General features: G+C 36.3%; 2 protein-coding genes and 1 non-coding gene across 4 annotated transcripts; 2 read left to right on the top strand and 1 right to left on the bottom strand.

Annotated features, from left to right (window-relative positions):
* Positions 1-1,545: 1,545 nt before the first annotated feature.
* Positions 1,546-1,707, top strand: LOC111801226. Its single transcript, XR_002816101.1, has one exon. It is a non-coding gene; the product is annotated as a U1 spliceosomal RNA (small nuclear RNA).
* Positions 1,708-7,589: 5,882 nt separating this feature from the next.
* Positions 7,590-9,855, top strand: LOC111800754 (uncharacterized protein At1g28695-like). Its single transcript, XM_023684587.1, has 3 exons — positions 7,590-7,806; positions 7,939-8,328; positions 9,205-9,855. The coding sequence occupies exons 1-3, from the start codon at positions 7,651-7,653 to the stop codon at positions 9,700-9,702; spliced, it is 1,044 nt and encodes a 347-aa protein (XP_023540355.1). The 5' UTR covers positions 7,590-7,650; the 3' UTR covers positions 9,703-9,855.
* Positions 9,856-10,182: 327 nt separating this feature from the next.
* Positions 10,183-16,063, bottom strand: LOC111799959 (nucleolin-like). Of its 2 annotated transcripts, none has more exons than XM_023683498.1 (12): positions 15,476-16,063; positions 14,398-14,924; positions 14,202-14,291; positions 13,861-14,100; positions 13,224-13,445; positions 12,830-13,118; positions 12,442-12,755; positions 12,244-12,353; positions 12,025-12,074; positions 11,820-11,893; positions 11,636-11,732; positions 10,183-11,506 (listed from the first exon to the last, which is right to left on the bottom strand). In XM_023683498.1, the coding sequence occupies exons 1-11, from the start codon at positions 15,852-15,854 to the stop codon at positions 11,637-11,639; spliced, it is 2,391 nt and encodes a 796-aa protein (XP_023539266.1). In that variant the 5' UTR covers positions 15,855-16,063; the 3' UTR covers positions 10,183-11,506; position 11,636. The 2 variants fall into 2 exon arrangements, with proteins under 2 accessions (XP_023539266.1, XP_023539265.1); XM_023683497.1 differs by having other exon boundaries at positions 10,183-11,418.
* Between the last annotated feature and the right edge of the window lie 683 nt (positions 16,064-16,746).

The raw sequence follows: 16,746 nt of genomic DNA, 5'->3' as shown, positions 1-16,746 counted from the left end.
ATAAATTGGTGCTTGGGCATTGTTATATTCATCAGACAAGTTAGGTGTTTTTCAATAAGAGAAGTATGCAATTTTGTTGATCTAATTGATGATATTATATGTTTATCTTTATATTTAGATTTGAGCTAAATTGAATTGTGAGTTTATTCTAACCTACGGGCTTTGAATTTCAAATTTTTTATATTAATATGCCACTAAATCTTATAATTATGTTTACTTTCTTATTTACTTTAATAATTACCTTTAAACCTTTTATTTTGGGTTAAATGCATAAAACTATATAAAATCGTTATATTATGCATTCATTATATGATACTTTAAAAATAAAATGTTATTAACTTGGACTATTTGCACGAGATGTTTAGTTTTGGTGTCTCAATTTGGGAGTCTAAAGACCTAGTGGCATGAGAAGAGTTATGAGAAGAGTTATAGTTTTGGTGTCTCAATTTGGGAGTCTAAAGACCTAGTGGCATGAGAAGAGTTATGAGAAGAGTTATAGTTTTGGTGTCTCAATTTGGGAGTCTAAAGACCTAGTGGCATGAGAAGAGTTATGAGAAGAGTTATAGTTTTGGTGTCTCAATTTGGGAGTCTAAAGACCTAGTGGCATGAGAAGAGTTATGAGAAGAGTTATAGTTTTGGTGTCTCAATTTGGGAGTCTAAAGACCTAGTGGCATGAGAAGAGTTATGAGAAGAGTTATAGTTTTGGTGTCTCAATTTGGGAGTCTAAAGACCTAGTGGCATGAGAAGAGTTATGAGAAGAGTTATCATAGCGAAAAGCAGGATATGACTTGATCCAATAGAGCATAACAAGTTAATTAATTATCGATCAATATTATGTTAACTTGAATATAATTTAATGGGTTCAAGTATACATATTCTGATAATTCAAAAGGTTAACAAAATTGTAGGCGATAATAGATATAAAGTCTAATACTTATCAGAACCCATACCAATCCAACCAGAATTATAGACGTCCAGTTGGATTGAGTTATTTTTCCTGAATTCAAATTGACTTGGTTTGGTTTGGGGTTTGTAAGACAAAAATTTAGAGTTGATTCGAATTGAACAAAACTTATAAAATATATCAAAATTTTTAATGTATTCATGAATTTGTCAAGTGGTAATTCAGGTTTATCAGAACAGTTATACAAAAAAAAAAAAAAAATTTCATTAGAATTGAATAACTTTTTAATATAGATTATATACATTTAATCGCATCAAAATTAAAAATTGGTTTTATAATGTAAAGATTTAGTTTTTGTAGTTTATAAATAATCGCATCAAAATTAAAAATTTGTTTTATAATGTAAAGATTTAGTTTTTGTAGTTTATAAATGAATTTATCCCTAATTTATTAATCAATCTAAATTATAATAAAATTGGCCGAAAATGCTCTTAGATTCACTCCGAGAGCCTGTTGGGCCCTTCAGAAGGAAAGAGCCCAACGCGCACTCGCATGCACTAAATTCGTCCCACATCGAAAAAGTGTGCGAAGAGGAGAGGTGGGAAGCAGTATATAAAGGAAGGAACTACAGCCGATGCAACATACTTACCTGGACGGGGTCAATGGGTGATCAAGAAGACTCATGGCCTAGGTTGGTGGCCTCCATTGCACTTGGGAGGGGTGCCCGCCTAAGGTCTGCCCAAAGTGGCAGAGCCTACGTCATAATTTGTGGCAGTGGGGGCCTGCGTTCGCGCGGCCCCTTCCCAATCTTTAGTCCAATTGCTTCACCTATTCTATTACCTCATACGTTTATACTCTTAGGCTGGATTGCCTGAACTTGCTTCGGCGCCGCCGCCACTTCTCCGGCAAGTGCAACGACGGCGGCTACGAAGTCTATTAAATCCGCGACTGTTGGAGATGCCATGCCTTCTCATAACAACACATTTTCGACGGTATGATTCATCCTCTGGATTTTTCATTTTCGCTCGTTTTCTAGCTTATCCACGATTGCAATGTAGTTTCTCTCATTCTCTATTTGATTTTTTTCTCTAGATTTTTGCCATTTTCGCCTGTTTTCTCGGCGTTTTTTAGTTCATCGGAAATTTCGCTTTTGTTTCTCTCAAAGAAAAGAGAATTCTCGGTTTGATTATGATGTGTTTTGTATTGGCAGGATTATGATCCGGCTGTTCTTGGCAATTTCAGCGCCAATGTTTTGGTTAATCGGCAGTTCTTAATTAGGGCTTCAAGGACACTGCTGGTGATTTTCATTTCCTCTGCTTCTGATTATCATGCTTCATTTATTCTGTTTTGTTATTAAATTGTAGCGATTTTCTTTTCTGAGATTTCTATATGTTCATCTGTTTAAGCTTAAACCCTAATTAACTCAAATCGCCACTTCCAATGAAGTATGAAAACCTTTAAATCTTGCAAGTGGAGTGACGATTTAGGAGACTTTAGCAAATTACAAGACAAATGAAGTCTTTAAGATCACAGGATCGAATTGAAACGAAACACAAACTATAATCACCATCGATCTAAAACTGTAGTTCACCCGAGTTTTCTTGTCATAGATTTTATTTTTGTGTTATCAACAGGTATTGGATTTGGATATCTGAAAAGGTTATACATCAAGGTCTTAGTGGAAATTGAGATGAACTAACTATATTTCAAAGGTTTCTTCTCAGAATATGTGTTCCAAATCTTTCCAGTTTGTAAGCTACTCCATAGATTGTTTCGTTATTGTTCTTCACTTGTTTCTTTTGTCATTGACAATAATCAGTTTAGGTCTTTTTTCCTCCTAAATTTATTGCTATAGTTGGAAGGGAAATCCAGTGGAAAAATAAAGAGCAAGAGTTCTTATTCCGAAGGCACTCGATGACATTGTTGTGACAGCTCAAATCCACCGCTAGTAGATATTGCCCTCTTTGGATTTTTCCTTTCGTGTTTTACCCTCAAGGTTTTTGTAATGCGTCTGCTAGGGTGAGGTTTCCACACCCTTACAAAGAATGCTTCGCTCTCCTCTCCAACCGATGTAGGATCTCACAATCCATCCCCCTTCAAAGCCTACCTAGCATCTTCGCTGGCACTCGTTCCTCTCTCCAATCGATGTGGGATCTCACAATTGTCCTCCGGAAATATGTGAATGATGGAAAGCTTGATAGACAATCTTAACTTGCAATCCGAGTGTAGCTCAATTGGTTAAATGCGTATATCCTCGACTAGGAGGTCAAAAGTGCGAATTTCCCCATTCCCATAAGTTGTTCAACTAAAAAAAAGAGAAGTCAACCATAACTACAAAGCCACTAGAACAATGGTTCAACTTAAGATCCACAATCATCGAGATTGGAGAAAGATTTTAAACCGAAGCCTCCAAACAAGCCATCCCTAAGTTGTTCAACTAAAAAAAAGAGAAGTCAACCATAACTACAAAGCCACTAGAACAATGGTTCAACTTAAGATCCACAATCATCGAGATTGGAGAAAGATTTTAAACCGAAGCCTCCAAACAAGCCATCCCTAAGTTGTTCAACTAAAAAAAAGAGAAGTCAACCATAACTACAAAGCCACTAGAACAATGGTTCAACTTAAGATCCACAATCATCGAGATTGGAGAAAGATTTTAAACCGAAGCCTCCAAACAAGCCATCCCTAAGTTGTTCAACTAAAAAAAAGAGAAGTCAACCATAACTACAAAGCCACTAGAACAATGGTTCAACTTAAGATCCACAATCATCGAGATTGGAGAAAGATTTTAAACCGAAGCCTCCAAACAAGCCATCACCTGAATAAGAATGCGACTAATAGGGCCCAATACAAACTTGGGGACACTATGCAAGGAGTGTTAACAATGGCCCCTTGCATAGGCGTCTCTACTATCTTGCTTGGATCAAACGTTAGTCTTTGGTCCATTTTAAATTGGGTACTCCAATCTTTAATAGAATGATATTGTCACTGTATCAAGTTAAGATAATTTCAACTGTTCAACTAATATGATACCGAAGTGCTGTGTCAATGGTAAAAGGATCCTTATACTGGTTAAGAAGATTATAACAGCAAAGACCTTTGAGGGCCACCTCCTTGCCTACTCGTTTCTCTAAAACGTGTATGTCTATTCTGTAATTTCTAGGGGAAGGTTATTCTTGAAGCTCCTACTCGTCCCCCACCCGCCCCTACTCTTGTTCCTCAATGTTCTTTGCATTGTGTGATAGTGTTCTGATTGGCAGTCCTATCCTGTTGCTTGGGATGGCCGATCTGATAGACGGCGAACAATTCCTCTTGGACTATCCTGGGGTCGGATCAACACTTGGAGCTATTTCATTTTCATTTTAATCCCAATTTTTGGTTCTGTTACCCATCAATTAAAACTGCTAGAATATATTGCATTCTCTGTGTTATTCACAATATTCCGTTCTCCGAAGTTTTCCCAAAGTTTGTATGGAAAGCAAGTTTTATTGTCGAGAATTATTGAGAGGAATAGTTCTAGATTGGCTAATTAAGAGGAAGATCATGAGTTTATAAGTAAGGAACACTATCTCCATTGGTATTAGGTCATTTGGAGAAACCAAAAGTAAAACCACGAGAACTTATGCTCAAAGTAGACAATATTATACCCTTGTGGAGAGTCGTAGTTTCTAACATAGTATTAGAGTCATGCCCTTAACTTAGCCATGTTCGAGTGCTCCAGAGAAGGAGTCGAGTCTCGATTAAGGAGAGGTTGTTCGAGCTCCAAGTGTACTTTGTTCGAGGAAAGGATTGTTGAGGATTATTGAGAGGAATAGTCTCACATTGGCTAATTAAGAGGAAAGATCATGGCTTATTAGATCCATTAGAGCAGTGGCTTATATTGTAACAACCTAAGTCTACAACCTAAGTCCACAACCTAAGTCCACTTCTAGTAGATATTGTCCTCTTTAGGCTTTTACTTTCATGTTTCCCCTCAAGGTCTTAAAACGCGTCTGTTAGGAAGAGGTTTCCGCACCCTTATAAAAATGTTTTGTTCTCCTCTCCAACCAATGTAGAATCTCACAATCCCTTCACTTTCTTGCTGGCACACCGTTCGTCTGGCTCTGATACTATTTGTAACAACCCAAGCCCACCGCTAATAGATATTGTCCTCTTTGAACTTTCCCTTTCGGGCTTCCGCTTACGATATTAAAATACGTATGTTAGGGAGAGGTTTTCACACCCTTGTAAAGATGCTTTGTTCTCTTCTCCAACCAATGTGGAATCTCACAATCCCTTCAAGGGCTTTCACTTTCTCGCTAGCACACCGTTCGTTTGGCTCTGATACTATTTGTAACAGCTCAAGCCCACCGCTAATAGATATTGTCCTCTTTGAACTTTCCTTTTCGGGCTTCCCCTTACGGTATTAAAATACGTATGTTAGGGAGAGGTTTCCACACACCCTTATAAAAAATACTTTGTTCTCCTCCCCAACCGATGTGGGATCTCACAAGTATAAAGTCAAACAAATAGATCGGTTTCTCGATCAATGTAGGAGATGAAGTAAGATTTAAGCTAAAGATTTTTTAATACCATATTCCAAGAACACCATAATATGCTTGTTTTTGTGGACCTATTACTTTTATTGTACATGACTGACTGCATCGATTAGCTCAATGGGACAAGCATTAAGTGTTTGATGCTGCAATTAAGATGGTTCCTCAACCTCCATAATCCAAGAAGCCAAAGAGAAAACATTCCATCTGCAATGCTCTTCGATCAAGTTACTCTCCGGTTTAGTTAGTTTACTTATATCACTCGGTGTATTTTAACGATTGTCTTACTGTATCTATTGCTGATCATTGATTTCTCTTGTCGTCGAGTCTCGAACATAAGGAGAATCCTTCCTACATTTTGAGAAGTTCTTTGAGGAGACTGTCATCACGTGACTAGTGTTTGTGCTAAGTACTCGAATTAGTATCTAATGGTTGTTATGGGCATGTGAATCGTTTAATCTACATCCAACGGTTATTAAAGAGTTGTCACAACGTGGCTTGCCTGATCAAATAACTTTTCATACATTTCCAATCTTTTGATAACAGTTAACACCATTCAACGAGTTTCTCCTTTTGATGTAAACTTTGATTGTCGATCAATCTTGTGAGATCTCACATCGGTTGGAGAGGGGAGCTAAACATTCCTTATAAGGTGTGTAAACCTCTCCATAAGGCTGATAGTGATACATAACAAGCCAAAATGGATCGGCTTGAGTTGTTACAAATGATATCAAAGTCAGACACCAGACGTATGCAGCAAGGACGCTGGGCTCCTAAGGGGGGTGGATTGTGAAATCTCACATCGTTGAGGAGGGGAACAAAGCATTCCTTACAAAGGTACGAAAACCTCTCTCTAATAGACACATTTTCAAACCGTGAACTTAACGACCCAATGGGTCAAAACGGACAATATCTACTAACGGTCGGCTTAAACTGTTATAGATCCTCTCCTATTTCAATTTGTGTTATCAAAATAGTCAACTTAATCCCGAGTGCTTCAAGCAGAAGGAACGAAGGAAATAACAAATCAAACGCCATAATCGAAATAAACTTAATATAAAATTATATAGAATGATCCATTATAATTGTTTATGAATCCCTACAAAGTTGACTATTAGAATTATTAATGTTTCAAATGCAAAGCCTAGGAAACAAAATTGTGCATTGGAATTAGGGAGGCTTTGAACGAACGACATGTCGGAATCCTCCCTCCCTCTTGTCCAGATCCGTAAACATTGCCATTACAAAGCGTGAAGTGAAAACGTCAACTCCTCCCACTTCAAGCAACCTTAACTATTTATTAAATTTTAAGGGTATATTAATAAAATTATTATGCTCCTTAAACTTTTTTTCTTAATTTAAAAATATATTTACGATGAAAATAAATAATATTTTTATTTTGCTAAAATTATCGTAAATAATCTCTACCATAAGGCTATATATAAGAGCTTTAGCAGATTATAGGAATTAATTCTAAAATTTAAATTTATAAATATTAAATCCTAATTAAAAAAAAAGGATCAAATTTACCATTTAACTATTTTCTTATTTATTAAAGCTACTTTTTAATAAAATATAAAATAAAATTCACGAAATTATGCTATAGTTATTCATCTATTTAACCAAACTTGTAACTATATATTGTTATGTCTTGCACCATTTGATAATTAAAAAATATATATATATATATATATGTATATATATGTATATATATGTATATCTATATATGTATATATATGTATATATATATTAATTTATTATTTTATTTTTACTTTACTATAAAAAAAATAAAAATAAATTGTTCTAAGAAATTAAAATAAAATAAACAAAATTAGTGATTTAATCGTCACAATTAATTAAACGCTAAATTAATAAATACAAAAAACCATAAATTTTGTAATTTATATTAAAAACTTCTATAAATTGTTAAAACTAGAATTTATATTTTTTAACTTTTATAAATAAAAAATAATAAATTATTGCCGTCAATATCTGAAAAAAAAAATGTGTATTTTTTCATTGAAAATTTTAATTTATTTTAAATTTAATTGTATTATTAAAATATTTAAAAATATTTTTTTTTTAGAGAAAATATAAAATATATTTAAAGGTTGAAAACAAAGCAGCTATTAAGAGTCCATCATCACTCTCCCACTCTGTTCATAAGAGACGAAAAATTTAAGCGAGAGAAGAGACAAAAAAGCGAGAATGGATTTCCCGCCGATGAAACCTCCTCTCATAACTTATGGATTTCTCATACTGTTCTTGATCGCTTCCTTTCTGTTGATCGTCATTGGTCCTTCTTCTAGTTTGAATCCTCTGGTTTTTTTCCCCACGAGCTTCCAATGCCATCGCTCCACTTCAGTACGCTCTCTCACACTCTCTGGAATTATCTAGGGCTCATCCTTATTCGACTGCATTGAAATGATTTTTGATTACGATCGATAACAATAATCGCCGATGATTTTTGATTTTTTTGATTTTTTTGATTCTCAGGTTGAATCGCTCGATTCACGAGACGAACTTGATTTGGTGCTGGTGAAGGCGGCGATGGCGAACAGGACAGTCGTAATCGCGGTGATTAATAAAGCGTATGCGGATCAAGACGTGAAAGACGATACTACGATGCTCGATGTGTTTCTTAGTAGCTTTTGGATGGGAGAAGATACTCGACGATTGCTCGATCATCTTCTTCTCGTCGCTGTCGATCAAACAGCGTATGATCGTTGCCGATTTCAGCGGCTGAATTGCTTCAAATTGGAGACGGAAGGCGTCGATTTCGGTGGAGAGAAGCTTTACATGTCTGACGAATTCATCAAAATGATGTGGAGAAGAACTCTGTTCCTTCTTGAAGTTCTCAAACGCGGTTACAGTTTCATTTTCACGGTAATCATTTCATCCTTAATCTAATTTCATCATGACGTTATCGATCGACGTTATTCTCGATCGTATAACTTCAATCCATTAACAATGGAGAGAAATCCTGGAGCAATATTCGCTGGATTACTCAATTCGAGCGTGTGTTTAAACCGCCGAATCGAATAGCTCGGGATTGTGACTTTCTTTCGAATCAGAATTTTTTTCAAAATCCACTGATTTTTAGAACACATTTGATTTGATTATTTACTTAAAATATCATTTCAAATAATTATCATCGGTGTTCCAACCATCATTTTCCTCTTTTGCATCCGTTTTATAATTTTCAATTTTTTTTTTAATCCAATTTCAATTCTAGACGACTTTTTTTTTTAATCCATGTTAGGTGTTTATATGTTTCATTCTCCAAAATACCTTGCATTAGTAACGAATAAACCATTTATAATGGATTTAACTAATATGGAATGTTTCTGATTTTAAATATAATTTTAAAATACTTCCAAATTTGTTTAATACTTCCAAATTTGTTTATTTTTTTTTTATCCAATTTCAATTATAGACTACTTTTTTTCATCCATTAGGGATTTTTTTAATCTAATTTTGGTATGTTAGGTGTTTATATGTTTTTTTTGGGTATGATTGATAGAAACTAAAATCCTATAAAATCTTAAATATTAAACATTTAGAGTCATAACTTTCGATTTTTTTTTTTTTAAAAAAAATTTAATATATTTTTTAAAAGAATTACATTCGAACAAACTAATAATTTACATTTTTTAAATTATTAAATTATTGAATTATTATTATGTTTGAATAGTATTTATCTCATAAATGGAAATATTTTTGAATTAAGCTTCTCATATTATTATAATTATTTATGAACAGGACACGGATGTAATGTGGCTGAGGGACCCATTTGGAAAGCTGAGCAAGGATGAAACGGAAGATCTTCAAATAAGCACAGATCACTTCAACGGAAATCCATGGTCCTCCGCCAATCCCATCAACACCGGCTTCTACTTTGTCCGATCCAACAACAGAACCATAGCGCTCTTCGATCAATGGTACTCCATGAAGAACACCACCGCCGGCCAAAAGGAACAGGACGTTCTCTTCAATCTCATCCGTGCCGGCATAATCCGGCGGCTCAATCTCAAGGTCAGGTTTCTCAACACTCTCTTTTTCAGTGGGTTTTGTCAGAAGAGTAGAGATTTCAACCAAGTTACCACTGTCCATGCCAATTGCTGTCGAACTATCGTCGCTAAGATTGGTGATCTTCGGACCACTCTCGGCGATTGGAAACGATTTAGGAAGTCGACCAATGCGTCGGAGATTTTCTGGTGGTCGGATCACGTTGGATGCAAGAAATCTTGGAGACATTGACGGTATCGACACCGAATGTTATTTATTTTTCTTGTTTTAAGAACGTTTTAGGACGCTGAGGGTAGGATAAAGGGATTTTGAGTTTGTATGATTACTATTTAACTATATTTGTAGATGAAGACCGTACAAAATTTAATCAAGCTTTGAATTATTAAAATGCAATAAATTTTAATTTCTATAACAATACTTTTTTTCAATAATTTAATGATTAATATTTTATTACCTTTATAACTTGGACGACCATAAAAAAGTGCTGAGAGATTAAAAGAAACTAATATGTATAATAACTGAACCTTAAAAAATTGGATATTGTAACCAAACTTCTGAAATGTAAGAACATAAATCAGATATCTAAATTAAATAATCGTTCGTAATTCAGGGTGTTCGAAACATAACATACATACACCAATGTCGAACAATCCTATGTTTTGTGCATATAACGAAACCACTCGAAACGAACCAAATTTCACCCAGAAGAGGTTCATGCAACGAACTCTATTTCAATTGTTCAAAATAAACATAATATTTACATACATACATCAGCCTACAGATACAAAAAAAGCGATGCCAACACAAAAGAAAAAACTTATAGCTTCGAACGATCTCGGTGCTGCCAAAACCAAAGCGATGCAACCTCATGCTTAACTACACTAATCAATCAATATCCTGAAAAACTTTGGAATCAATATAGAAGAGGAAGAAGCCCTAGAGCACAGCATTTCAAAACATTTGGTATTTCTCATAGGTGAATTAAAACGATCAAATCATACAATGCCCACACAAAACTCAGCCATCTACCAGTAGTTTCTTGAACAAAATCATTTCACTCCTAATTCTAAAACATATCCTTCTATTTGGGTGCCTGCCCTGACCAATAATATCGAATGCCTTAATCCGTACATCCCGATTAAACCAAAAAAAGAACGAAAAATCAGACTTGGGTTGCTTCCATCTTCCAAACAAAATGAAAAGGAAACGTGTCGGCCTCACCCTAACCGACCCCGTCCACATCTCAGAGCTAACAACTTGAAAGAACGTAAGAAATGAACTGTCAATTCCAAAAATTGTACCCCACCTAGTCTAAGAAAGAACTAGAATACCAATAAGTTACAATAGATATATTGAATAATAAAAGTCTCCAAGTAATCTCTACTTAGGCCAATAAATAAACAGTAACAAATATATGGAGCACTACTCCACTTCAGGGCCTTTCATCAGGACTAGAAAGTATCCAAAAAGCTCAACATTTCTTTCATATTAATCATATGTGCCTGTTGCTAACTGTTACCGTAGAGGGTTCCAAGACAACACTGCTCCAATACGTATAATACGAAATCCACTTAACCCCCATATTTGATGTCCGTACTCCAAAACAAAAAGGGGATACAAAACCACCCCACCTTCCACTATTCGGGACGTGTTCTCAAGAGAAAACATACATAAATGCAACTTATGAATATGCACAATCAGGCACGTCTTTCTTCATTTCTGAATACGTCACGAGTTCCCTTACATGGTCCAATTACAAATATCAAAAACCAGCAAGGTCTTAACAACTTAACCAGTATGTTACGTCATTCGATCATATACTCTAGAAATAAAGTTTAGAGGCCGTTAATCTTGATAAATTTTCCTTCCCAGAATGGTAGAGGCAGATAATGCAAAAGCTTCCAAACATTGTCCACATCCTACAGGAGCCTCTTTATCATATCAAGTCTGTTCCATAAACAGATAACTTGTGACCATATTGTTCCACTTCCACTAAACACTCTTCTTAGGGGGGAAAAGAAAAGAGAATGGAATCCTTCATAGGAAGAAAGAAAAGGTCTCCAACTTAGAAAAAGAGGGAGGGGAAATAAAAGGAGAAAAGGAAGAAAAAGGAGAAAACAGAATTATGGATGAAATGGAACAAAAAAGGTGAAATTTGACTCACATCAATAGTATGATCCAGACCCGCCACCACTACCCATATAACTGCTGCCCCCTGCACTGCGCCCATGGTACATTGATGAGTAAGAGCTGCCACCCACCTAGCAAAAACAAAAGACATCTCCTCAAAATGAGAGAAATCAATAACACAAAATGTATGCACAAAATAATAATAATAATAATCATACATTGCTACCACGTGTCATGTAATCACCACCATAGCTCGACGAGTACATTCCACCAACATCACTACTGAAAGAACCTGAAAAATCAATGGAAAATCATAAGCTTACAACAATGTTATACACTTGTCAACCCCTAGCATCACATGCAACTTCCTCCGTATCCAACAGCCTGCTGGCTGCCACATACACCCCTATTATAAGCCCTGACCTGAGATGGAGCTTCGACCATCATATCCACCAATATTTGATCTTCCAATCCTATCAACCAGATGACATCTGAGTTACTAAAAATATAAAACTAGAAGTCAAAGTACTAGTAAACTGCAATTACATTTTCTCTAGCAGACTATTTATTTGTCCCTTGATATTTGATTTATCATCTATTTCTCTATCTCTGAGTTCCAAGGATGGGGGGAATTTAACAAACCTGCTGTCGTAGGCATCTCCATATTGAGAAGCACCAGCACCATAATCATAGTCCAAACGACTTCTTGATTGACGAACACCAGCATCAGCATAAGCTGGAGGCACATCACTCTAAAATTTGGCCAAAAAAGTTAGTTGGGGCATTGTAATGGGAAATCAAATGCAACAAGTACTAAGAAATGCTAATAATAAATCTTACCAATGAAGAATATGGACGTTTTGATCCAACTAGGGAATCATATTCGCGTGCACGAACATCACGGTAGCTTGGAGGAGGGGGTCTCTCAAACCTTCGACCATAATCATCGTCCACATAAGGTCTCCTAGGCACATCTCTCCTAGGTGGATCTGAGAAGGCAGTTGTACGAGAAGAAGCATATTCCTCTCTGTAAGATGCATTTCGATCAGGTACAACCCTGGAGGAATAATCAATAAGTACCCTGCTTCTGGATGGATGCAGCTCCTCATGTCGACCATACTCCCTTTTAAAACTACTCTTTGAGTAAGAAGCAACTGTACAAATAAACCAAAAATTAACAACTTCAAGTTGAATATAGAATTCATCAGTCATTAAAAATGATGCATACCAGGAGGTCCCCTGTCATAAGACCTTGCTACAGGAGCAATAGGTCTTCCTCGTTCTGGCATTGCAATGACGGGACGTCTATCTCTAACCCCACCAGGCCTCTTTACACTGACAGGTGGGAAATGGCTGCCGACACCTCTTACTCGAACTGGAAGACTTTGTGGAGCTGGTCGCCCCCAAGAACCCCTTAATGCTCGTCCAGTTGCATGCCCAGGCCAATAATCTGCACGACTTGCATGTTTTCCTTTACCCCTTTGCAGTGGTCTGGATAATCTAGCCCTTACTTTAGCCTAATAGACATGGAAATTGAAGGGAAAAAAACATGAGTTTCAGAACAGAAACCTGAGAAGAACCGTCAAAATTAAATCCCATTAGTTCTTCAAGAAACTACACACCTTGTTGTCCCCTTCACCCAGCTCTGCGTTGTTAATACTTTTTGCACAGAAAACTGCAGCATCATGTGTGTCAAACGTAACAAAACCAAAGTCCTTTCTCTTTGCTGAAGGCATATTTCGGGCAAGCTCAATTTTTTCAATCTCCCCATACTTCTTAAGAAGTCCTCGAACAAATACCTCATCCCATGAGCCAGGGAGACTATCAACAAAAACAGTCTTGACCTGTTTGTGTGACACAATAACAATTGCATATCATTGCATTCTAACAGAAACAGTGTGAAAATGATAGCTACATATCAACTACATACAATGACAAATGAAAAGATGAACCAAAATGCATGAAAGACACACATCCAGCCGACTGAACATGAGGAACACTTGCAGAAAAAAAATTTACAAAATAATAAAACAGGTATTAGACAATAAAATCATATATATTGGAACACAGTAGCTAAACGGCGTACATACTAAAAAAAAGAAATGTTCAATACTTCATCAAAAGATAATTTCTGACCTCTACAAGCTTAAAACAGTGTGGGTAGTAACAATAATTTAATTCCAATAGGTTAATTCACCAGAAAAATTAATTACACAGCATTTCAATGGAATAATGTCAAATAGTTATCTCAATGCTAACCTGGGCCATAATTTCATCACCAGGATCTATAAAAGAATCTGCAAAAGACACTTTGGCAGGTCTATCGACTCCAAATACAACATCCCTTTTTTGAAGACGCTTGAAGGCATCCATGGCATCCAAGCGAGATGAAAATTCCAAAAAAGCAAATCCACGATTTAATCCTTCATTATTACTATCTTCTACCAAAGTCAGATCCTCAACATTATCAACTCCATAATGTTTCAACTTCTCCTTCAGCTGGATCCATATATAGGAATATCATAGTGTCAGGAAATTTACAACTCGTGTACAAAAAAAATACTCACTGATCAATAGAATGTGAAAAATCCACGACTTACAACATCCTTTTTCCATGTCTTGCATATGTTACCAAGAAAAAGGGTGTCACTGTCTTGACTTGGAGTCACACCACATTGTTTCCCATTAATCTGGAATTTCATTAATTTAAATAAAATAAGCTGGAGGTGGTATATCCAAGTCTTATCAATTTCATCATCCTAAAAAAAGAGGAAATGATTAAAAGGCCAAAATTACCACTGGATTCTTTAGCTCTGACACAGCACGTTTTGCCTCTTCAACTGTAGCAAAACGTAAAAATGCAAAACCTTTATTCTTCTTCGTCTGAGGGTTCATCATTAGCCTGACTTCAGTAACTTCACCAACTGCACTGAAAACTTTCTTTAAATCCTCCTCCTTTACATCCTTGTCCAAGCCCCCAACAAACACTTCAAATTCTTTGCGCTTACGCCTCTCCTCTACAACTTCATGATGCTCATCCTCATCGGCATCAACCATGCCAGCATGCTCATGGCCTTCAGCAACTTGCTGATCATCCTCCTCTCCCTCATGATCCTCCTGAACATCCTCAACATCATCTACACCCATAACACCCTCCCCATCGCCCACATTGTCCTCAGGTTCACCCTCTCCATATACCATTTCCTGAACATCCGGTTGTCCAATTTCTTTTTCATCAAACTCCTCCTCAGGTTCTGATTCAGGATCATTGTCTTCAAGATCCAAGCGTTCATCCTTTCCAAATTCTTCATCCTTTACTTCTTCTGAAACGAGATGTACATTGAAGATCTATCCCGGTCAACAACTCACTCAAGAAATACACTGGATACATTAAAAATTAAAACCCAAAGCATAGCTAAACTTGGCATCTAAGTATGTCCAGCTTCTAGACAAGCATACCCACACTCACTATACCAATACAACCTCAGTAATATGAGCTGAGGTAAAGAGGGTAAAAAAAAAAAAATTAGATTGTACCCAAGTACGCACTGCTCTAAGACAATCGAGAGCATCACATATCTATCCTCATAAGAAAATTTTACAGAAGAAATCACAGATAAACTAAAACTTTTTTCGTCACGTAATTACATCCATCTATTTCAGGATCTTGAGAAAAAAAAAAGACACTGAAAAATATAATGCAAAAGGTAAGGTCATTTCTCATGTACGAACTACACTTATCAGTCACGAATTCCACCGTTGAATACCAGACAAATAGAATTAGTATTTACCCATCAATTAAACGCACGTAAAGAAAAGAAAACCAGATTCTTGCCCTAATGGAGACGTCTCGAATTTGGAAGATAATACTTACTTTTAGGAGGAACCAAGGGTTTAGAATCCGATCCGACTTCGTGCGAAGGTTCGACCTCCTCAACGTCTATGGCAACAGGTGGCTTCTCCTTGACAACTACCGGCTTATTCAGAATGACTGGCTCATCTTCGACAACTACCGGCATATTCGGAATGACTGGCTCGTCTTCGACAACAGGGCTTTTTTCCTGCACCGTTACTTCCTCGGGAATCTCCTTGGTTTCCACCTCAACCACCGAGACCTCCTCGACCTTCACCGTCTCTTCGGCAACCTCCCGTTCCGGCGGCTGTTGTTTCTTATTCGGTGTCCCTCTTGTGACCCTTCCACCTCTCTTCGATCCGGCTGATGCCGCCCCTCTCTTTACCGTCCTTGGAGGCATCTCAACAACTTCAAAGAATTGTCAGAACAATGACACAGATCTGAAACGTTGACGAAGAAACAACCCTAGAAAATCTGAGAGTTGCAAATCAGGTGGTGGAAATACGAAATTTTTTTCGGAAAAACGAGCGATCAGAGAAGAAATTGATATTCGAAAGAAAAAACGAAACCCTAGAAGATGGATAGAAAATTGAGAATATGTAGACCGGTGAAAAATTAGAAACCCTAATAAGGAGGACGTGACTTAAAAGCCAAAAAGGTACTACTCGTCTGTCACTCGGACCATGTGCTTCCCGNATTAGAAACCCTAATAAGGAGGACGTGACTTAAAAGCCAAAAGGGTACTACTCGTCTGTCACTCGGACCATGTGCTTCCCGTGTGGACCTTTTTCTCACCGTCTGATAGCGCGCGTGAAGCGCGTATGATACAATGCGTTACCTTGCTTCTCTCGGATGATATTTGCTTTTTTTTTTCCGAAGTATTTTCTTTATTTATGAAAAAAAAAAGAAANTCTGATAGCGCGCGTGAAGCGCGTATGATACAATGCGTTACCCTTGCTTCTCTCGGATGATATTTGCTTTTTTTTTTTCCGAAGTATTTTCTTTATTTATGAAAAATATATATATATATAAATATATCAATTTTATTTCATAAATTATTAAATTGCCCCTTATTTCAATTATCTCCACATATATTTAAAATATTTTATATTATCCATTAAATAACTAATAATTTATATGTACAAGGAAAAACAATATTGATTCTTTTTTTAATTTATGAATTTTTGCAAATTTTAATATATAAGAATCTTTTCAAATTTTAAATATATATTTTATTCCATATATAATATAAATTAAATATATTTATACTTACGGTGTCAAATATATTAAAT

This window comes from Cucurbita pepo, chromosome LG08, assembly GCF_002806865.2.
Source record: "Cucurbita pepo subsp. pepo cultivar mu-cu-16 chromosome LG08, ASM280686v2, whole genome shotgun sequence".
NCBI lineage: Eukaryota > Viridiplantae > Streptophyta > Magnoliopsida > Cucurbitales > Cucurbitaceae > Cucurbita > Cucurbita pepo.
This window is presented reverse-complemented; position numbering and strand designations above follow the sequence as displayed.

Coding starts and splice junctions, on each gene's coding strand:
- LOC111800754 (XM_023684587.1), top strand. CDS start 7,651: ATGGATTTCCCGCCGATGAAACCTCCTCTCATAACTTATGGATTTCTC. Junction 7,807..7,938: donor AATGCCATCGCTCCACTTCA/GTACGCTCTCTC, acceptor TTTGATTCTCAG/GTTGAATCGCTCGATTCACG. Junction 8,329..9,204: donor GTTACAGTTTCATTTTCACG/GTAATCATTTCA, acceptor ATTTATGAACAG/GACACGGATGTAATGTGGCT.
- LOC111799959 (XM_023683498.1), bottom strand. CDS start 15,854: ATGCCTCCAAGGACGGTAAAGAGAGGGGCGGCATCAGCCGGATCGAAG. Junction 13,119..13,223: donor TGGGTGAAGGGGACAACAAG/GTGTGTAGTTTC, acceptor CATGTCTATTAG/GCTAAAGTAAGGGCTAGATT. Junction 12,075..12,243: donor GGAGATGCCTACGACAGCAG/GTTTGTTAAATT, acceptor TCTGGTTGATAG/GATTGGAAGATCAAATATTG.